Source organism: Homarus americanus, unplaced genomic scaffold (genome assembly GCF_018991925.1).
Source record: "Homarus americanus isolate GMGI-L3 unplaced genomic scaffold, GMGI_Hamer_2.0 scaffold33468, whole genome shotgun sequence".
Classification (NCBI taxonomy): Eukaryota; Metazoa; Arthropoda; class Malacostraca; order Decapoda; family Nephropidae; genus Homarus; species Homarus americanus.
In genome coordinates, this window is record NW_024714177.1 from 2,915,466 (window position 1) to 2,938,870 (window position 23,405).

A 23,405-nucleotide genomic window follows, 5' to 3' on the forward strand; every position below is an offset into this window, starting at 1 on the left:
GCCCAGGGAGACGTCGGATATGGAGGATACAGGCCTAACTAATGCAACGTTTAGGAAGTTACTAACTGCCGTAAAGCATGATGGCTGTTGCTGGTATTGCTCTGGCTGCATAGTCAAGGTGAATGAAGCGATTGCAATCCATAAGGGAACGAGTTCTCTAGGGACGAAAATAGATGAAGCAGGAGCCCTGCTGGTTGACAAACTGGAGCAAGTTGGGAAAGAGATCCTTGCTAAGACTGAGGAAGTAGCTAATAGAATGGAGGTGGTTGCTAAGAGGAGTTATGCTGACGTATTAGGAGGGCCACGGGGGGGGGCGGAGAGTAATGCAGAATCAGTACAGGTTCTACAGCAGATTGGGACTCTGAAAAAGTGTGTCGAAGAAATGAAAATTAACGCACCTACTGTTAGGGGAGAGGAGGAACACCAGGAACGGCTCCAGCGCAGGAACAATGTAATAGTTTTTGGAGTCCCAGAGAGCCAGGCAGAGGGAACTGTGAGTAAGGAAACACACGACAAGGTGCTGTTTCAAAATATTTGCACAGAGGTTCTGAAGATTCCAGCAACCCCTCAGGATGTGAGGAGACTGGGACAAAAGCAGGGGGCTAAGCCTCGCCCCCTCAGGATCACACTAGGGAGTGAGGAGGAGAAATGGCAAGTTATTCGGCAGGCAAAAAACTTAGCAAGGAGCGAGGCATTTCGGGATGTATTTATTCACCCAGACCGCACGGTAATGCAGAGGGAACAGCACAAGAAGCTCCTGCAGGACTTGAAGCAGAAGAGGGAGGAGTCGAGGAGGAACGGGGACAGGTGCACATGGGTTATACTCAGGGGGAGGGTAGTGGAAACAAGTGTGCCGACACAGGGCCAGGGGGCAGCAGTGCACCCTCCACCCACTCAACCCCCCACCCGGGAGGCGGCACCAGCTCAGCCTACCGGACAGGAGGGAACGAGCGCCGTGTAAACAATGACATTTTTAACCACACCCTGCAAAATACAGTGTACTTAGCAAATGCTGCAGCTTCTGAGAATGTGGGTGGAGCGGGTTTATTACTAAGAGCAGAGACGTTACCGAGAACAAATTCTGGCTTGAATGTCATGTACACTAATACTGACACGTTCCTTGATAAGAGAGAGGAGTTTGAAACACTACTAAGAGTACACCAACCAGATATTGTAGGAGTTGTAGAACTGTTGTACAAGAACAGGAGAATCGACCCAGAGGAATGTGAGTTCAGTATTGCTGGATATGACTCATTTACGAACCTAACTCAAGAATCCTGCAGGAGGGGTGTGGTTATCTACGCTAGGCAAGACCTTAGAGCCAGCCAGGCGAGGGTACAGGGAGAGGATGTTTTTGAAGAGTCCAAGTGGTGTAAAATTAAATTAAAGGGAGGGGACTTACTTATCGTCGGGTGTATCTACAGATCCCCAAACTGTGGCCCACTAAATCAAAGGAACTTAAGAACCTTAATAAACAATGCGGCGATGCTCAACCCCAGCCACCTCCTTATCATGGGGGACTTTAACTATGGCGACATCGACTGGAGAAACGAGTCCACCCCGAATGACTTGAATAATCCTGCTACTCTTTTTGTACAAACTCTGAGAGATAATTTTCTGTTCCAACATGTGAGAGACCCGACACATTACAGAGGGGAGCAAACACCCAAGCCACTTGACCTCATCATAACAAACGAGGAGGGTATGGTGGCCAAACTGGAACACCTTGCCCCAGTTGGCACCAGTCACCATACAGTGTTGTCATTCAGATTTAACTGTTACCTAGTTCAAGATAAGGCCAGGCCAAGGTGCAAATATTACAAGGGAAATTACAATGGGATGAGGGAAGAGATGAGGGGTATCAACTGGCCTGACTTATTAAGGTACAAGAACGCAGACACTACGCTGAATATCATAACTAGTAAAATGACCCATTTGATCGATAAATATATACCCAAGATCAAACCCAGTGCTTCTAGGAATACGAGGGGATCCCTACACATGAACCATGCGGCGGTCGACAAAATTAAGAAGAAAACCCAGAAATTCAAGACGTGGGTTGGGTCAAACGATGAGCAAGACAGGAGGATGTATGCAAGAGCCAGAAACCAAGCAAAGATAGAGTGTAGGAGGGCTGAAAAGGAGTTCCAAAGGCTGGTTGCACGCGAGGTCAAGTCAAACCCAAAGGCGTTTTACCGCTATGCAAAGTCGAAATTGAAAACGCGAGTAGGAGTATCAGACCTGAGGCTTGAAGATGGTAGTTACGCAGATTCTGACCAGGATAAAGCTGAGGCATTGAACAGCTTCTTTTCCTCAGTGTTCACAAGAGAGGATGCAACTAACCTTCCTGCGTTTGAGGACAGACGGTTCGACACAGCACTGACCCACATTGTGTTCACAGAAGAGGGTATTAGAAATAAACTGTCCAGGCTAAAGGTCCATAAGAGTCCTGGACCTGACATGGTGCATCCTAGAGTGCTAAGAGAGCTGTGCAACGAGCTTGCAGAGCCCCTGAAGATTCTGTTTTGTAAATGCCTGGATGAACAAATGGTCCCCAGTGAATGGAAAGTGGCTTATGTGAGTCCTATCTTCAAGAAGGGCGATAGTCACTCCACGAACAACTATAGACCGGTGAGCCTGACCAGCATAATATGTAAAGTACTTGAGAGTATTATCAGAGATGCCGCGATGGAACATCTACTACGAAACAACCTTGTAAAAGATTGCCAACACGGTTTTATGCCGGGGCGCTCTTGCTTGACACAATTGCTCAAGGTATTGGATATTTGGACCCATATTCTAGAACGGGGTGGTAATATCGACAATATTTACCTAGATTTTGCCAAGGCTTTTGACAGTGTACCCCACGAAAGGCTGAAAATCAAACTGGAAGGGTACGGAATTCGGGGAAATGTCCTAGCGTGGATAGAAGACTTTCTACATGACCGCAAGCAATGTGTGGTGATTAATGGCACGAAATCGTCATCTGTACCTGTAACAAGTGGGGTACCGCAGGGTAGTGTATTGGGCCCGCTGTTGTTTGTTTGTTTCATAAATGATATGCCTGACGTTGTACACTCCTCCATACAAATGTTTGCCGATGATGGCAAGTTATTTCGGGAAATTAAGAACCAAGCGGACTGTGAAGAGCTGCAGAAGGACCTCTGTGGGCTCCAGGAATGGTCGAAGGAATGGCTGCTGAGATTCAATGTCACGAAGTGTAAGAGGATGCACCTGGGGCGTACCAACGGTAAGGAGGCGTATCATATGTCCCAACGGATGAAGAAAATGTACTAGTTGAGACTGTGTGTGAGAAGGACCTAGGTGTGTATGTTGACAATGAGCTGAAGTTCTCGGCCATTGTGAGAAGAAGGTAAATCAGGCAAATAAATTATTGGGTCTTATAAGAAGGTCGTTCAGATATCTAGACGGTCCGTCCCTCGTGACGATCTTCAGGAGTGAAGCGCCCCATCTGGAGTACTGTCACCCCATCTGGTCCCCGAGATATGCTAGGGACTGTCAGTTGGTTGAAAATGTTCAAAGGAGGGCCACCAAGCTGGTGCCTGCACTTCGGCATCTCAGCTACCCTGCGAGATTGGAGCGCCTGAATTCCGGATTCAGCGATACTATGCGTGGCAAAATTCCAGGCTTATAAGCATCCTCAGGGGCACTTTCAGTTGAGCGTCCCATTTGAGCTGGCGGACGCCTGCCCCACAAGGTCGCGCTCAAGATTGAAGAAGCCGCAGTCCAGGAAACCCAGGGCAAACTTTTTCGGAGTGAGGGTTGTAAACTCTTGGAACAATCTACCAGAGAGTGTTGTGACAGCACCGAGTGTGAGCTCTTTCAAGAGAAGACTTGACCAACACTGGAGCGGGTTCAGGTACATTCAGGAGCCGGTGCATGCCCAGTATTTGCCAACAGTGCGTGACAGAGACGTGACCGATCGCCCGGGCGGCTAGCGAGCCGACCTTTTGGTGAAGAATATAAAGGAAAAGAGACGTGACCGATCGCCCAAGCGGCTAACAAGCCGATCAGTGGCGAAGAGGATAAAAGTAAAAGTAAAAATCAAAAAAGAGTTCCTCCATCTGAGGAGTCTGTTTTCTCATCACTTCAAGACACCTCAGTCCTCCGTTATCCCATTTTCTCTGACTTACTGAAACCAACCTCTCTATAAAATGAATTTGAGTGTGAGAGAGAACACCCTTGTTTTGAGTCAACTTAGATATGTCTGTTTACAGTTGGAACATTCAAGATCCATTGTGAGTGGGGTAGAATGCTTCAACTGTCCTTATCGTTAGTAGAACGTGTCAAGTAAGTGAGTGTCGAGTTTGCCAGCTAGAGTGGCGTATTTTATGTCGTCCGTGTGGGTATCCATGAGTTTCTGATCGCGCCTGAAGTTATATCATTTTGTCGCCCCGACATCAGAGAATCTGATGTTTATAGTTTAATTAGTGTCAGTTGTCTATTTGAGAAAGTCATTAATCTCCTGAACTATTCTGTCAACTGGTATAATCTCCAAGATCTAGCGCCTCCCCGTGAATAGCTCCTTGTTCGCCTCAGGCCTGAGCTTGCAGAATTAATGTTATCGACGTGTATATTCCACCTTTTCCTGGCAAGCTCAACCTCTGATTAGATTATATGAATAGACATAGGAAATTACCCTGATCAAGAACACCGGAGTTCATAACTAAGTATACAGTGATCCAAAATGATAGAGAAGTTATGTTGTTGGTAAGATCGACCCTTCTGGTATGAATACGGAGGCCCAAGCTGCCCAGCAGGTGCACATATATACCTCTACACGAGGGAGAATCACGCATTCGTGACTTCCTCAACGTCTCTCCAGGTATGTTAACGTGTGTTCCCGCCGCCTATTAATTCAGTTTAACTTAGTCAATTTTGGTGAATATCAGTGCTCATGTGTTAACATAGTGAATTCTGTGCCAATTAAGTCGAGTAACGTAGAGATTTAGATATTGTCTGAACCGTTGCCAGGCGTATGTTTTGTATAGTTGAAGTTAGACCTTTAGGCATTCGTGACTTCCTCAACGTCTCTCCAGTGTGTTGAGCTGAATACTCATCGGCTAACGTGGGGCGGTAACCGGGTTGGACGATGCCGTTAATTCGACAGGACTGAACTGGGAAGTCCGTTTCCTGCAAATCAGGCGCCCACTCCCTGAGCGTGTGTCGGTCTACAACCGACCCCTAACAGCGATCCTCATTTGTTGTAGAGACCAGCGTTACCCTGGGGCACTCCTCACAGTTACATAGGCCTAAGTATTATGGTATCTTGTTTGGGGGATAACTAGCAGAAATATAGTATCCCAGGTTAAGTATTGAACCACTGAATGAGAGTTAAAAGTGCCATGTCGTTCCTTGTGAATTAACAGGAGGTATTGTATGTTGCGATAATTGTGGAGTTGTTCAGTGTGTTATGTATTCATTGGTAGTGACCATGAAATGATAATCTGAGAGTATAATGATATAACCAAGAAGTGAAGAGTTAATTTGCTACTTGGTAAGGTAAGACCTGAGGGTCCAGTGATATCTGGTGTATACCCAGTACTGAATATCATGTGGCAGAGTGACAATACCACAATTGTCGATTGAAGTAATAAGTATTTGGAGGTATTTAATGAGGTAATAAGTTCTTGAAGTGGTTGATGACTTAATAAATATATTGCAGTTCTGTTTTGTCTGAGTGAATCTAAGATGCATCTTATCCAATCACTGTGTTAATAAATATTGAATTAGTAATCTACGTCTACGAGTATCACCACTCTATCCTTTCCCACATTGGTTCTCAGAAAATAACTAACTCACGTGCCTAGAAACTCGCTACCTAACAGTTAACTAAGAGATGTTATATTCTAGAAAAATCCTGGGTGGTGGTGTGGGGTTCAAGTTTGTTTGGTTCACACTCAGGATGGGTTGGAGAAAGGAAACTCACAATGTGCTCTCTATATACATGTTGTATTGGATGTACAATGCAGCTTGGTGCTGGGAAGGCAGCATGGTTACAAGCTTGATGTAGAGAGAGCTGGTTGGTGAGGACGCTCGGAGAAGGACAGCTTGTGGGTCGCCATGCTCGCCAGCGGGAGAGAGGACCGCCAGGCAGGCGGAGGAGCGAGGGCCACCAGGCAGCGGTGGAGGAGGAGGTGTTGCTGGCTGCGGCTGTAGGTAGAGAGAGAGCAGATCACCACGAGGTCAGGTCTTAAATAGCGGGGGTAGGCGTGGCTTAGCAGTTGACCCCCGCTCCGTGATGTATGGCGGCGCTGGTTGACCTAGACCACGAGGCATACACTGGGGAATTGGTGGGGTCGGCTAGGCAGCGACAAACAGCGTTTGTAGGGGAGAATTCCACTACAATACTCCCCCTTCCCTCCAGGCTGTGTAGGAGACTTGTTGTCTGCAGAGTTGCTTAGCACATGTGAGGCAGAACGGGCGGTGCGTGCCTCATGTGAGACAACGGCGATGGCGTGGATGAGCCGGTCGCTGGATACAACTGTCTAGATACACAATATCTGTGGGAGTAGAGAGGGAGAATAAGTGTGTGTGGAGGCGATGAATGTTGTGCTTCCCTCACGGCAGGTACAGAGTCGCCAGATGCGCCTGCTGGGGTGTGTGGGCCTGGGTCAGGAGCAGGGGCTGTGTCAGCAGAAGCGGATGAGAGCTCGTGACAGCAGCTGGGTCCACGACAGCAGCAGGGTGCAGGACAGTAGCAGGGAGTACCTGAGGGAGAAAAGAGGGGTGTGTGGGTCCGCACTCAGGAACAGAGGCCGCGTCAGGGGCGGCAGGGGTTACTGCTGGGCCGGGGTCGGCGTCTGAGGCAGGACGGGTGTGCTGGGGTCGGAAGAGGAGCAACTGTCTGCTTAGAGTAGCAGAGCTGCTCTAGGGTGTCTGACCTGCGGTGTAGAGACAGTAGCTGTAGAGCCGATGAGAGCTGCTTCTGGGTGGATAAGCCAGTCTTCCATGTTGCTTGAAGACTGGGAGAGTGATCGGTTTCTCCTCCATCCTGTGTGAGTGCGAATCTCCGGGAGTCACCATTTGTGGGGTATGAGATTGTTTGGTGTTCACACTCAGGATGGGTTGGAGAAAGGAAACTCACAATGTGCTCTCTATATACATGTTGTATTGGATGTACAATGCAGCTTGGTGCTGGGAAGGCAGCATGGTTACAAGCTTGATGTAGAGAGAGCTGGTTGGTGAGGACGCTCGGAGAAGGACAGCTTGTGGGTCGCCATGCTCGCCAGCGGGAGAGAGGACCGCCAGGCAGGCGGAGGAGCGAGGGCCACCAGGCAGCGGTGGAGGAGGAGGTGTTGCTGGCTGCGGCTGTAGGTAGAGAGAGAGCAGATCACCACGAGGTCAGGTCTTAAATAGCGGGGGTAGGCGTGGCTTAGCAGTTGACCCCCGCTCCGTGATGTATGGCGGCGCTGGTTGACCTAGACCACGAGGCATACACTGGGGAATTGGTGGGGTCGGCTAGGCAGCGACAAACAGCGTTTGTAGGGAGAATTCCACTACAGTGGCAGTTCTACCGTTGTAAGTATAATAAGTGTGGTAATAAGAAAGACATGGTTTCCCAGGTTAATCCATGGTTTAGAATATAACTAGAACCAAATATATGGAAGAGATCATAATATATGAAAGGAAATGAAAAGAAAGAACATTGACTTGGAAAATATAAGCAGAGAAGCATACGAGCTACTTATATAAGAATATAGAAGAATATAAGGTATATAGAGATAAAGAACATATAAGAATATAAGCAAAGATATATTATATAAGAGTAAGTATGTATGTAAAGAACTGAAGAAGGATAAGTATATAAAACAGGATACTCATTGGAAAGAATGCTACAGAACAAATAAGTATATGAATAAATAGAATACTAACAGAAAAATAATATCTATATGGTAAATTATTAAAAAGAGAAAACTCGGCCCGTTACACTGAATGTACCTGAACCTGCTCCAGTGTTGGTCAAGTCTGGTCTTGAAAGAACTCACACTCGGTGCTGTCACAACACTTTCTGGTAGATTGTTCCAAGAGTTTACAACTCTCACTCCAAAAAAGTTTGCCCTCACAGTTTTCTGGACTTGCGGCTTCTTCAATCTTAAGCTGTGACCCCTTGTAGGGCGAGCGTCCGCCAGCTTCACGGAAGGACACTCGACTGAGTAGTGCCCCTTGAGATGCTTATACACCTCAATTAGGTCGCCCCTTGCTCATCTGTAGTATAAGCTAGGCAAGTTCAGGTGCTCCAATCTCAGGGTAGTTGAGGTGTTGAAGTGCAGGTACCAGTCTGGTGGCCCTCCTTTGAACATTTTTAACCAACTGACAGTCCCTAGCATACACACCTAGGTCCTTCTCACATTCAGTCTCAAATTGTGCAGTTTCTTCATTCCGTTGGGACATATTATGGCCCCCCGGTATATGATACGCCTCCTTAACCGTTGGTACGTCCCTCTTACACTTCATGACATTGTATGTATAATGATTTAGTACCTGGCAAACTGATCATGGAATTATACAACTGGCATTATTGTGCAATGCACTAATAAATCTGCAGCAGCTTGACACACACATACCAGAACTTGCCTTTAACATGTAGTGTATGGTATTTAACATGTGCTACCACATCTGGTGTGTGGTATTTAACATGAGCTACCACATCTGGTGTGTGGTATTTAACATGAGCTACCACATCTGGTGTGTGGTATTTTACATGTGCTACCACATAGTGTGTGGTATTTACCATGTGCTACCTGCTACTCGTACCGTTGTCACAGCTGAAAATGTAGAATACTTTAATTATTTACATTAATTACAATAATCTGAACAGACTCCATTTATTAGCACATAGTTGTTTGTTTCATAAATGATATGCCTGACGTTGTACACTCCTCCATACAAATGTTTGCCGATGACGCCAAGTTATTTCGGGAAATTAAGAACCAAGCGGACTGTGAAGAGCTGCAGAAGGACCTCTGTGGGCTCCAGGAATGGTCGAAGGAATGGCTGCTGAGATTCAATGTCACGAAGTGTAAGAGGATGCACCTGGGGCGTACCAACGGTAAGGAGGCGTACCATATGTCCCAACGGGATGAAGAAAATGTACTAGTTGAGACTGTGTGTGAGAAGGACCTAGGTGTGTATGTTGACAATGAGCTGAAGTTCTCGGGCCATTGTGAGAAGAAGGTAAATCAGGCAAATAAATTATTGGGTCTTATAAGAAGGTCGTTCAGATATCTAGACGGTCCGTCCCTCGTGACGATCTTCAGGAGTGAAGTGCTTCCCCATCTGGAGTACTGTCACCCCATCTGGTCCCCAAGATATGCTAGGGACTGTCAGTTGGTTGAAAATGTTCAAAGGAGGGCCACCAAACTGGTGCCTGCACTTCGGCATCTCAGCTACCCTGAGAGATTGGAGCGCCTGAACTTGCCTAGCTTATACTACAGACGGGCAAGGGGGGACCTAGTTGAGGTTTATAAGCATCTCAGGGGCACTACTCAGTTGAGTGTCCTTACTTGGAGCTGGCGGACGCTCGCCCCACAAGGGGTCACAGCTCAAGATTGAAGAAGCCGCAAGTCCGGAAAACCGTGAGGGCAAACTTTTTCGGAGTGAGGGTTGTAAACTCTTGGAACAATCTACCAGAGAGTGTTGTGACGGCACCGAGTGTGAGCTCTTTCAAGAGAAGACTTGACCAACACTGGAGCGGGTTCAGGTACATTCAGGAGCCGGTGCATGCCCAGTATTTGCCAACAGTGCGTGACAGAGACGTGACCGATCGCCCGGGCGGCTAGCGAGCCGACCTTTTGGTGAAGAATATAAAGGAAAAGAGACGTGACCGATCGCCCAAGCGGCTAACAAGCCGATCAGTGGCGAAGAGGATAAAAGTAAAAGTAAAAGCAACATTTTTTAATTAACTGTATATTCAATTACATTAAACTCAAATGTCAACAGACTCAGATTTATTTTATTGTGATTCAAAGCAAGTGAATAAATAGTTACAATTGTTTTATATCACACAGTGAAGAGTTCTAAGAAACAAGATGTAAGCACTAAGCAGAGATTATTAATGTAAACTGTTATGTGATATAGACCAAAATAACATGAGCGGAATAATTTGTTTTACTATCTGGAAAGATCTCCTTTGGTAAGGTATTAATATATTAATACAGTCAACCCTCGCTTTACGCGGTCTCACTTTACGCGTTTACGCGGTACCCTGCCGAACACGGAATGCTCACTTTCTGGGTGTGTGTACCCTTTTACACGGAGAGCGACGCGAGCAGGGTGCGCACAAGGTCACCCAGTCATCAAAACATTACCGAGTTCTTCACCCGCCACCCACCACAGCCGGCCCAAGTCAGTGATAGTGAGGATATGGACTTTGAGGGGTTTGACAAAGAGGCCCTGCAAGCCTCTGTGGTGGATGATACAAGTGATACAGGTGAGGGCCAATAATCTGCCCTCTGCCTCGGAACCAACCCCCCATCCCCGTGTGCCCAGCCATCTTTTCTCCTAATGTAAGTGTTAAAAAACCTAATATTATTGATATTTCTCTTAATTATTAATTGTGTGTGCATACCATCATAAAATTAAGAAGTTATTTTTACTACAACGTAGGTATTGTGTCTGAAAAAGTGGAGTTTGGGGGTCGGCCCGGTCTGTATTTCAATTAATCCCATATGTTATGTTGTTCACTTTACGCGTTTCTCACTTTATGCTCTCCGCCATGGGTTCAATTGACCGCGTAAAGTTAGGGTTCACTGTACTGTACAGTTCAATTGTTATTTTCATTCCTATACAGTATTGATTTAAATAAATATACATACGGAAATCTAACAAATTTGTATATGACCGTTTCAAAATCTGGTATCTGCTAGTAGATCATCAGCTGTGGAAATAAAACGTGTTTTTTTTTTTTTTTTAATAAAAGAGTTTGTTTCATAACATCTTAAAGAATTAGAGAATTTCCACAAATATTAAGCACCTAACATGTGCTGGTTCTGTTATTCTATTATTATTACCCTGTATATTTGATAAGGTTGACCATAACTCATGCTACAGTATGTACTTTTTGATTGGAAAGATACTGTATTTAGTAGGATGAGTAAGGTTAAAAATTACAAAACTCGGAGCTTATCATTTTATTGGCCATAATCTTTACAGGGAATAATGTTAACAAACATTTCTTCAAAATACTGTATGCAGATGATCAACACGTGAATTTTTTTCTCCATACCAGACATACATTTTCTTACAGAATTATTGATAAACTGAGATCGATATGTGAGTAACACATTGAATATCTTGTATATATCACAAAAAAAAGTTGCATGTTCTGTTCAAGTAAAGGATGGAGTATAGTGGCAGTACACAAGTCAGTCAAATATCAAGATTATAACAGTCGACCAATATTTTGTATGTCTGGATGCAGATGCGAAGTTATGCTACACCCATAGCATTTTAAATGAAAAGAAAGTGCTTAATATGCATTTATATACTGTATAAATAATTATGTACTTAATAATTATAAATATATACTAAATATCTCAGGTAGCCTAGAAATCAATATTTACAAATTTATCTTCAGTAATCTACCATGGAAAACAAATATTCATAGCAATAATTATTTACAAAATTTTATACAAATAGACAGGATTTGAGGTGCTGAGTTAATGTATTGATACATGTGATATTCTGTTTCTTGCTATACACCAGTGGCAAATTATGAACTGTTTACAAATGCTATAGCACCTTCAAAAGTACCTTCCCACACTATTAAGTACCATGTATTACTTACCCAATCCATAAATTGTTCAGCGCTATTAGGAATAAACTTACCTTCAGACAGTATCAAAGATTCAAAATTTCATCAACTCTGCCTACTCCATAAACAGTGATATTATGAAACAAAAGTGCCCTTCCCAATCCTGTGTTGCAGCTACCAACTCTTTGTAACACAGTCAATCAATGCAGGTCTGCAAACTTTGTAGCAGTTTTGTAGAAATGTAGTAAAGCTTGACACATTCTTGAAGCTTATATAAAGTGAACATTGTAACAAAGTACAAACACTTACAGATAAATATTTCATTCTTTGATTAAATTTCTGATGGCTTCCTCTTCCCTATTAGATGTAACCATTTATAAAACTACTGCAATAATACAAAAATTAATGTCTATTGACTTGTACTGAAATCAGTTTACAGTAGTTGATGTGGATTAACATTTTTGTAACATGAATTACTTGCAAGCATGAATGTGTGTTTCAAGAATAACTATTGTGCATTTGTAAGGGTTCGTGTGTGTACTGCACAATAGAGTGAGCAGCCTTTTAGAGTTTTTGTATGCATCACTTGTGTGAAGTTTGTTAACACCCATGTGTGTGTGTGTGTGTGTGCCTTTACACAGGAAGCATTTGTATGTGGTTCCTATTATTTATCAAATTTAATCTTCATTGATGCATTAACGTGGCGACTGTGACAGAACCGTCAAGTGCAGCTGCCACCGAGGTTCCACATTGGAGGGCATTACACCAGTCCACTGTTACTATTGGTGACTTGTGACCTCCCACGACCAGTGCCTGCTCTAGGCTGCTTTCACCAACCTGAGAGAGTAGGATTGGGTTACATTATCTGATTTATATATTACTGTATTTGTTCCTGTAGTAGAGTATGTTTTGGTTGCTGCCAAAGGCGCTCTTGTACAGTTGCCCACATGTATAGTGTTCCACCCTTCCGTGGCCTTTCCAAACATGTGGCAACATCGGAATCCCTTTATGAATGAATCAGTGTGAGGAAATAATATATATATATATATATATATATATATATATATATATATATATATATATATATATATATATATATATATATATATATATATATATATATATATATATATATATATAGGACCCACAAAATAACTATTATACATCTAGATTTTGTGGGTCCTTATTTTTACCTGACCTGACTAGTCACGTCACCACCCTTCTCTTAAGCTCCTCACGTGTGTGTTGGTGTGGGGATTAGTGGATGTCATCATTATGACCTGACCTCATGTTTTAGGTCACCATATTTAAGCCTCTCTCTGTCCATGTAATCCAGTTGCCTCTGAAGATGTCTTGAATAAAGCGAAGCTAAGGTACTCCGTTGTTTCCATTTTCGTGTGATTTTATCAAGATTTATCTTATCCACGTATTGTGGATATATATATATATATATATATATATATATATATATATATATATATATATATATATATATATATATATATATATATATATATATATATATATATATATATATATATATATATATATATATATATATATATATATATATATATATAAGGTAAAATATTGGAAGATGATTTACATGGTTACCAACTCTAGCTTACAATAAATGATATTGTACTAATGTACCTAAATAAAAAATTATATATAATTCATAAGATTTTTAAAAAGATCCGATTACCAAAATTTTAAACCTATTAAAAGATATTGATTTTTCTCACGTGCTGCGTCGCCTCACCTTATATACTATGGGTCCAGTGGATGAACAAGTTAGTACATGTTCTCCATCCTGATGCAGTGCAAACAGCGGACCATATGGACGGAGAAGTACACTACGACCTGAGCCAGCCACTCCTCCAACACCCACCAGGAAAGGTCCAGCAGCTCGCTCATGGAGGACATGATCCATTACCCGCGCACCAGTCTGGGCCATGCTCCAACAAGCAAACTATTGAAAATATTAAACTTGACATATAAGATATATATGCATGTACACTCTCAACAAAAACGTCTCGAACACCTGGGCATGATGGATGTGAGAATGAGCAAAATGGAGCTTGTCATCTCGGAATGGTTTCAGATTCTTCATTCATTTTTCAGATTGCATAGTGGTTATAGCGTTCGAGAAGTTTTTGGTGAGTGAACATGATTGATGCCTACACATACACAAAAGGGTACAAATATACAATGGTGGGTGCTACTATAGCATGCAGTCTACAAGATATTTAGGATAGGTTAAGTTAGATATTTTTGTGGACCGCATGCTATAGTAACACCCAATGGTGTCATTCATTACATATTCCTTACAATCTCTTAAAATTAGTTAGTAAATTCTCAAGTTGACCAGGCTGGCTCGGATATGCCATGTACAACAATACCCTTCTAATTATCCCATGACTTACTAGGGTAATTCAACGTCTATCTCTTCTTAAATTTAGTAGTTCAAGATATTTTCCCTATCTTCTTTTTACTTTTTTTTCAACATATAGTAGTAAATTCAAGCTATACTCACTCTATTATCACTCCCAATAGTGTAGATATTATTCTCTTGAGGTGAAAGTCGAACAGTAAACACCTCCCCCTGGTGTGCAGGCCAAGAAGCAATCACATCAGGGCAACGGAGGTCAATGATCCTCATCGAACCATCATTACAGCCACACACAAGTAGACCACCATTGTGATTCATGATACAACCATTGACTACACCCCCTTCTATCCTGTATGAGCTCTGAGGACACAAAAGCAAAAGAACTGAAAAATAAATGAGAAAAAGAAAATTATAACTACTTTGTACACATGTGTTTATCAATACAAAAGGAATAAGTGACCAGCAATGTACAGTACGGTATGTGGAGACTGGTATGTACACTTGGTAAAAAAACTACCGTTACAATTCCTGTGCGAAACAAACTGACACTACAAACGAAGTGTTTCAAAAAGGCCCTTGAGGCATTCCTCGCATTGGTAGCCCTGCGCGTGTATGGGTTTGGTCAAGTGATTGGCACTCTGAAACGAAACCCAGTACTAGACTTTCCAGAATTATCAACCGTACGGTAAAATGTCGTGGGCCGGGTTCCATTATGATGGCTTGCGAAACAGTGGAGCTATTCAGATGTTTCGGAATAGCATGGTATATTTTCCAATACGAATAAAGAATGACATAATGTGGCATTAGCCCAAAGTGAAGTAGCAATACAAATACAGATTCGAAATTCGGTTGTAAAATAATCTTATACCTTTACTATATCCACTAATTCTGCCAAACATATAATGCATTCCTGTATGGCAACTCATCCACTTCCATGGTTACTGTACAGGAGTTCATGGTGTGTGGAATATTTAATATAACATACAGTTTACCTTATCTAGATATACTGACATTCTCCAGCCATATTGTAACAAAATATTGTCAATGAAATATCTAATTTTGGCCTACCAAATTAAGTACAAAATGTCTCACATTCAGGCCTACCAACCCTCGCGAGACAATGAGAATGTTCAGTTGGAAAATCATCGGACCCCACCTGTACGGGAGGTTTTTTTTACCGAGTGTACATCTGCTTTTGCTTTGTACAAAACTATTTTTGTAATGTTCCTTTCCTTGTTTTTTGTACTTAAGGATGTGTATATCTCTTGCATTGGGTTAGCCATGATTACATAATGGCAGCTCTCCATGCTGCACAGTCTCTAGCAGCCTCTCTTGCTGCTGTGATGTCATTTTTGAAAATCCCTCCCCATGTCATTCTTGGCCTACCCCTGGCTCTACTCCCCTCCACATTTAAGACACCTGCACCTCTAGACCAAATTGGTCTTCTCCATTCTGTGTTTAGTGAAGATATAGGTTGACCTTCTCTTATCCAGCATTCCATCAACCGGGAACTCCAAATTAACAGCAATGTTAAGGAAAAAATAGTTTCTGGCAACCCTTCCAATTGATATCATGTTTAACTGCAATGTACTTATACAGTTCACCGCAGACCCAATTTTACCACTATTTCATGACATTCAAAAAATAATCACCCACAAAATAAAGTAATATTCATAAAATAACAAAACAGAAAAAAATTCCAAATATAAGGCTGAAGTTCAGTGGCAGCTCGTCTACTTGGGCTGAAGCAGAAGTGAAGCTCTTACACTGTATTGGCAGACATATACAGAGTAATCCCAAAGCTAAAATGATGTGTGTCAATTCATTTACATAAGTACAGTACAGTATTATTTGTTTTCATATTACTCTCTGCAGAAAATAATCATATTGGTATAGTTTTTTCAATAAAAAAGATGAAAACACACTTCAAACTTTACATACAAATGCCCATAACGGTAATGTCTTACAGCTGCAGCACAGTGCTGCCACACTTCTCAGGGGTGGATCCACGAATATAAAAAGAGATAGGTCCAAGTAGCTGTGGGTGGTGGACCATGGTGAGCACAGCAAGCCCACCCAGCTGTTTTATTTTTGTGGGTGTGTGTGTGTGGGGGGGGGGGGCTATAAACTCCCTCAGAAAACTCTTAAAATCTGACTAATATCATGGGCATTTTGAGGCTATGTGCACTTGATATTAGGAGATATTCTGAGGTCAACACTTATTATTTTTTACTATACAAAATGCCTGAGTACAATACTGCATTAAGAAAAAGTATTGAAATTTTCTGATGAAAAAAAAAGGGGGGGGTCCAAACTCCCAGGACCCCCCTTGGATTCACCCCTGCTCAGCAACAGTACTGTAATGTACTGCAGTAACTTCGGAGCTAGACATTTATTTTTTAATTTATTATTTCCACTGTCAGCTTACTTCCCATTCAGGCAACCTGTCTGTTCTTTGTTATGACCTTTATTATTGTTCAGTGTTGGTAAATGAAGAAAGTGGAGTACCTGGAGAAAATCTGAGATGTTGGGTAGAGTCCAATTATCCCAACTCAAACTTTTGAATTATCCTGACTCAAAAACTTTCTAATTATCCTGACTCAAACTTTTAAATTATCTTGACTAAAAATTTTTATTTAAACTAGTCCAAAATTCCTAATTATCCTGACTCAAACTTTCTAGTAATCCTGACCCAAACTTCCTAAATTAAATATCTCATGAAATTTCTAAATTCAGTGCTAACATACCTCCACCTTGAGGCTTTTCATGTCAATTGTATGCAGAGCCGGCTGTGCTGGGGGTGTTGACGTGCCCTGGGGTCGCACACGAGGGGCAACACTCACCACCGCATTACCCTCACCCGGACTCATCCTTACTCCCATTATTCTGTAAATAAACCAATATATTAAACAACAAAATAGATAGATATTTATTCAGTAAAATCATCATAGTACAGGTTGTACCTCTCTAGTCCGGCAACCTCGGGACCTGACAGGTGCCGGACCATGGAAATTTCCAGACCATGGAAATTCACCCTTTTCCTGGACAGATAGTGACTTGCGCTTACGTTAGTACCACTTTCACTGCTTTGTGGTCTCTTTGAAGACATATTGAAAGGTTAAATGTCGTACAGTAGCTTCTCAAATTTTGCGAGTTTTTAATTCAACATTTTTTATTTGGACACACAAAAAGAACACTACATAATTTAAAATTTTGATGTCGGAAACTCAAATTTCGACGGGTTTGAACGGCCCGCCAACGTTCAGACAACGTGCACAATCGTGTAAACAGCGTCATTTCTCTTATGTACAAAAGATTCATTATTGTTTATTACTGAATGTCTTTTTTATTGAATTAATGTTTATGTGTGCAAAATGAGCAATACAATTCATTAATAATACGTAGAATATTTTAAACACACGAGGAAATGAGACAGCATTGTTTTTGTGGATTACAAAACAGTGACTGAGTGGTTCTACATATAAAACAAGAAAATAAGACCCTGGTTGTAGCTGTAGTAAAATTAATGTAAAAAATTAATATGGTTGTTTTAAGTAATGTTATCTAATGTTAATAAATAGAACAATAAAAGTAGCAAACCATTAATGTTAAAGAAAAAAAGTGAGACTGTGCGTATGTAAGTGCGCACGTGAAAAATATATCGTCATTACCGGTACTCTACATAAGAATATGAAAGCAACACTTATTTACTGTTCATATATGTTTCAATTAATGTTTCTGATTTTAGTTATTGAATTATTGTTTGTGTGTGCAAAATGAACAATACAATTCATTAATAATTCGTGGAATATTAAAACACACGAGGAGATGAGACGGCTGCCGGCAGTGTTTTCGTTAATGTTTACAAAACCAGTGACTGAGTGGTTCTACATATAAAACAAGAAAATAAGACCCTGGTTGTAGCTGTAGTAAAATTAATGTAAAAATTAATATGGGTGTTTGAAGTAATGTTATTTAATGTTAATAAATGGAACAATATAAGTAGCTAACCGTTAATGTTAAAGAAAAAAGTGAGACTGCGCGTATGTAAGTGAGCACATGTAAAAACACATCGTCAATACTCTACATAAGAATATGAAAGCAACGCTTATTTACTGTTCATATATATTGAAGGGTTAAATGTTGTACTCTGTACTGTATAGACAAACAGAGAGAGAGAGAGAGCCGAACTGCCGGATGTAAACAAACCTTAATTTCCCGCGGCTTTGTTGTTGTTGTTTTTTTACGGGGATTAGCCCACCCGGGCACAGGTTACTGACCCACATTGGAGCCTGAGGGGCAAAAATGTAATACTCCTGTAATAATAATAATAATTCAGATAAGTAAAAAAATAAATAAATAAATAAATAGCTGCCTATCTACCTATTGGGCAAACTAAAATCGTTCCGGACCACAGAATGCCGGACTAGAGAGGTACAACCTGTACAAGTTTACAATTAGTTTGGGATGTATATTGACAATGCAGATACTGTATACAATTTCCAATGTACCTAGAGAGTGCAAATATACAAACAATGGTAAAAGGTATGGCAATTTGACCAAGGATAGCCGACAAACTGCAATCAGAACATAGATGCCAATAAACTAGAACTGAAAAGTTCACGGGACTACATCTACCATAGAACTGTATCTTATTATAATATCTAATTACTATACAGTATTACGCTTTACGCGGTTTCATTTTCCGGGATTTCTCATTTACGTGGTACCTCGCCAGAACTGGACTTTCACTTTCCGCGGGTGAAGTATACAGTAATTTTTTATTTAGCTCATAAAATTCATACAAATTACCCGGCCAGAATATAATTTACATTGCTGGAATTCTTACAATATGATGATCATTTTGAATATAAACATCATGGATTTTGCATTAGACATACAAATTTTAGATCTAATGTAATAATTTGGTTTACACAAAGCAAATATTTTATCTATTGTGCAAAATATAACGGGTATGAAGTTTACATTCAACATATTCCCTGACCTGCAAGGAATCCAGAAATGTCAAATATATTATCCTAACTTTAGTCTGAGGTATTATTTATTACTAAAAATGTAAATATACTGTTTTCTCCCAAACATTTTTCTGGTAGAGAGGGAAGGTGGGGGGTGGGGGAGAGGGTTGGGACCGACCTACCAGCTGGCGTGATGTGAGGAGGGGGGGAGGCAAGGTGGGGTACTTTGATTGACAGATAGTGTCGTGAAGAATATTTTTTTTTTTATTAACTGAAGATATTTGTTTTAGCTCATAAAATTCATACAAAATACTCGGCCAGAATATAATTTACATTGCTGGAATTCTTACAATATGATATCATTTTGGATATAAACATCATGGATTTTGCATTAGACATACAAATTTTAGATCTAATGTAATAATTTGGTTTACACAAAGCAAATATTTTATCTTTTAAGCAAAATATATGAAGTTTACAGTTGGCTCTCCCCAATAACGTTTAATAGGTGCCTGAAAAATGCCGTTATTAGCGAAAACGTTATTTGTGTAACATTAAAATACACGTAAAAAGGGTTTATTGGTGCCGCCGCCCCAATAATTTCACCCAATTTTTCCCCTTAGAAGCCCTCCTAACACTTTTTGTTTGCTGAAATAAAAAGAATTGTTATTCAATCATCAAAATAAAGAGTTTGAGTATTATAACACTTAGCTTGGGGGAGTTTTTGAGGTGCTTGGCGTGATGATTGTTCCATATCTGAGGGTCACTAAGACTTGCACTGTCTTTCATTCTACAAGCTAACCATTTCAAAAGAAAATGCTCTGTTATCACTGACAACCTGTTTCAATCACTTTTATCATTCATAGCTCGCCTCGCATTTCCATCACTACCTTAATATTTTGCACTGTAGACTCAGGACAGTTCAATTTCCTCACAATAACAATGTTCCGTGCACCACTTTCAATGAGCTCAACAATCTGTTCTTTATCCTTGACCGAGTAGGCGCGCTTCTTGTGGCTTTGTCTCTTAGCTTTGGGGTCTTTTTTTTTCTCATTCACTTTAAAAGTTCCCGGGCATTCAGGAGGCAAATCACTCCCTCCACCACCTCCCCCAGCCCCCACAGGCAAAAATGCGGAAGCCATTATTGATCACCGACCCTAGCAACCACTGGTTATAGAGGCGAAAATCTCACACATGGATGCAGCGCTGTATTCCGTGGAGTGTGTGTGAGAGTGAGGCGGAGAGGACAACTACGTCATCAATATGGCGGCAAACAAACGCTATCATTGATGCACACGGACGCTTCCCACAAAATCTCCGTTATTCAAGAGAATCCAGATGTTATTATCGAAAATGGGTATCTATTGTAACTTACCGTTATTGTCGAATACGTTATTGTGGAAGTCGTTATTGGCGAGAGCCTACTGTACATTCAAAATATTCCCTGACCTGCAAGGAATCCAGAAATGTCAATTATATTATCCTAACTTTAGTCCGAGATACTATTTATTACTAAACGTTTAAATCTAGTGTTTTCACCCAAACATTTCTCAGAGAGGTAGGAGCCAGTGAGCTGGGAAGAGGGTGGGGGGGGGAGGAGTTGAGTCCATTATTTGAATGGACATTAACCTGTCGACTGTATTTCTCTTAAATATTAATTGTGTGTGTATACCATCATAAAATTAAGATGTTATTTTTACTACAACATAGGTATTGTGTCGGAAAAAGTGGAGTTTGGGGGGTCGGGCCAGTCTCTATTGGAATTAATCCCATATGTTCTGTTGTTCACTTTACGCGGTTTTCACTTTCCGCGGTACCCCGTGGGTTCAATTGACCGCGTAAATCGGGGTACTACTGTACCTAATTAATCAACTATTAGAATGATTATAGCACTTGATGATCTATGACCCAATGATAAAATTTCATTGCTACAATAAACAAAAATCATTCACTGCATTTCCTTGTATTATTTCAAAACCAATATAAGGATCACATAATGATTAGCTTATTTCACCTGATAATTAAACACCCTGTTGATTCTGGGTGGAGAGGGGGGGGTGAGATTATGTTAAGTTAGGTTAAATAATGTCATGTATAAGAAACCTCCAAGGAACACCTAGTGAAATATGTAATTAAGAAATTAACTCGAAATTCCTCTCATGAATAAATTAGTGTGTTGCAATAAATTCAAGTATGTGTTAGAAAACAATAGTCAGTAAATTTTAGATACAGTAATATCTCCATCAGCTGGGGTTCAAAGGTGGTTTAATACTGTTCATTTCAGAGGTGGTTTAATATTGTTCATTTCAGGGGTTCAAAGGTGGTTTAATACTGGTCATTTCAGGGGTTCAAAGGTGGTTTAATACTGGTCATTTCAGGGGTTCAAAGGTGGTTTAATACTGTTCATTTCAGGGGTTCAAAGGTGGTTTAATACTGTTCATTTCAGGGGTTCAAAGGTGGTTTAATACTGTTCATTTCAGGGGTTCAAAGGTGGTTTAATACCATTTGTGAGTCTGTGTGTTTATAGGTGTTAATATTGGATCTATGGAACCAAAAAGCATCAGTGTCAAGTCAACTGAGAACCTGTAAGGTGACCGCTACACAATCAATAAACATTTATCTAGGTTGGAAAAATATGAATTTTCATGCATTATTCAGGGGTCACTTTTAAAGGTTCACATTTAACATGACAATTGACATGATGCATTAAACTCACTGGTTTATAATTTTAAGTCACACATGATGTTCCATTACCTTTGGTCCTTAAGAACTGGACATGTGTCAGGCCCAATTTCCCAAACAGTCTTTTTATCTCTAGTGTCAAACAGACGCAAAGTAGCTGCTTTTGTGGCGATGAGCAGGAATCGTTCACCCCGAGGCAGCCACTCCACAGCAGTTACAGCACTCTTGACCACTACACCACAGTGGGTTCTGTAGAATAGATAAAGAACTAAGTATTGTATTGGTAATTACTGTACATGGATAATTTTTCTAAAAGTAAACCCTCCCATTACTGGACTAATTTGCGCAAGCCCTGTCTGCTATTGGAAGAATTCCGCTAATGGGAGGGCTTCCTTTTCCATCAAAACACACATCTTGCATGGGAATGAATGTTGTATAGTTTGCAGAAATTCAACTAACCCTAATTATTTCCTGCAAGTACATTTTAAGAAAACAGCGAATTTGCCAGAATCATGAATTACCGTTTGTATGGATTATGAAAGACAAGCTTGTGCTCTTTCATGTGGTATAATGTGCTACGCCACAAGCGCCTTTCTTCCCGGGTGAGCGGAAGCTTATTTATGTACCACATTTCATTACTGTTGGGTCCTTTCAACTCTCGTTTATCGCAGCATCAAGGGTGAGCGTGACAACCAATGAATGGGCGGCTAACTCAAAGCACAGCTGTGGGCCAATGAGTGACACATCTATACATCCAGCTATAGTTTCTCCCACGTGATTCTCGCACCAGGATGCTTAGCTGTTTTCACCCATTTTTTTTGGCATCCTAATGCATTCTACCAGCACTGAGAGTAGGAGGGTGAGTTCTGTGTACAGTCATTAACGCGGGAACATGCTGACATGTGGAAAAAAGCCGTGGCCAAGATGAAATAGAACATTGGTGAGGGGTGTAAGTACCAAAACAAAGCTACAGGCTGGGATCCCCCTCCTCCCTGTTCCTGTGGATGTTTAAGTGCATTACTGGTAAGCATTGACAAGTTGCACAGCATCTTCACTAAATTATGGGCACTCCAGGACTACACTGCACAGAATGCCTACATCTCCATGGTTGTTCATTATCAGGAAGTGAATTGTTACCAAGTGTGTGACTGTCCCATCAGAACTTTCCATCATTTTAAATACAGTCATGCGCCAGTTAAAGTCCTAGATACGTTCTTGGAAACGTGACGTTAACCGAAATGGACGTTGTCCGATCATCACATAAACTTTATATTTGTACTTACATGTATGTGGAATACTATATAAGAACATATACTCTTTTACTCTTAAATCACTACTGTAATGTGATACAGGTGATTAATTTTTATCTCTTGTGCAAAATACATGACGTTTATATTAAAATTATTCACTTTTACAAGGATTCCAGCAACGCCGGGCAGATGGGGGAGAGAGAGGGTGCGAGGGGGCGTGGGGGGAGGGGAGGTAATACGTTTGACAGTTGGCACAGGCCCAGGTCTAACGCGTGTATATTTATCAGTTCTTAAGTGACTAAGCTTCTCTCTTATAAAAAGCCAGTGAA

General features: G+C 41.2%; 1 protein-coding gene across 3 annotated transcripts in view; it reads right to left on the reverse strand.

The window, feature by feature from the left end:
- Window positions 1-11,138: 11,138 nt before the first annotated feature.
- LOC121876904 (WD repeat-containing protein 91-like) overlaps window positions 11,139-23,405 on the reverse strand; it is a 37,765-nt gene continuing 25,498 nt past the window's right edge. For 2 of the 3 annotated variants that reach the window (XM_042382479.1, XM_042382480.1), the window contains 5 exons: window positions 21,899-22,075; window positions 16,916-17,054; window positions 14,313-14,528; window positions 13,539-13,748; window positions 11,139-12,613 (listed from right to left, as the gene is read on the reverse strand). In XM_042382479.1, the coding sequence (XP_042238413.1) occupies window positions 12,461-12,613; window positions 13,539-13,748; window positions 14,313-14,528; window positions 16,916-17,054; window positions 21,899-22,075 (895 nt within the window). In that variant the 3' untranslated portion in view covers window positions 11,139-12,460. Of the gene's footprint in view, window positions 12,614-13,538; window positions 13,749-14,312; window positions 14,552-16,915; window positions 17,055-21,898; window positions 22,076-23,405 lie in introns of those variants that run through there. The other variant, XM_042382487.1, reaches the window with a different exon arrangement.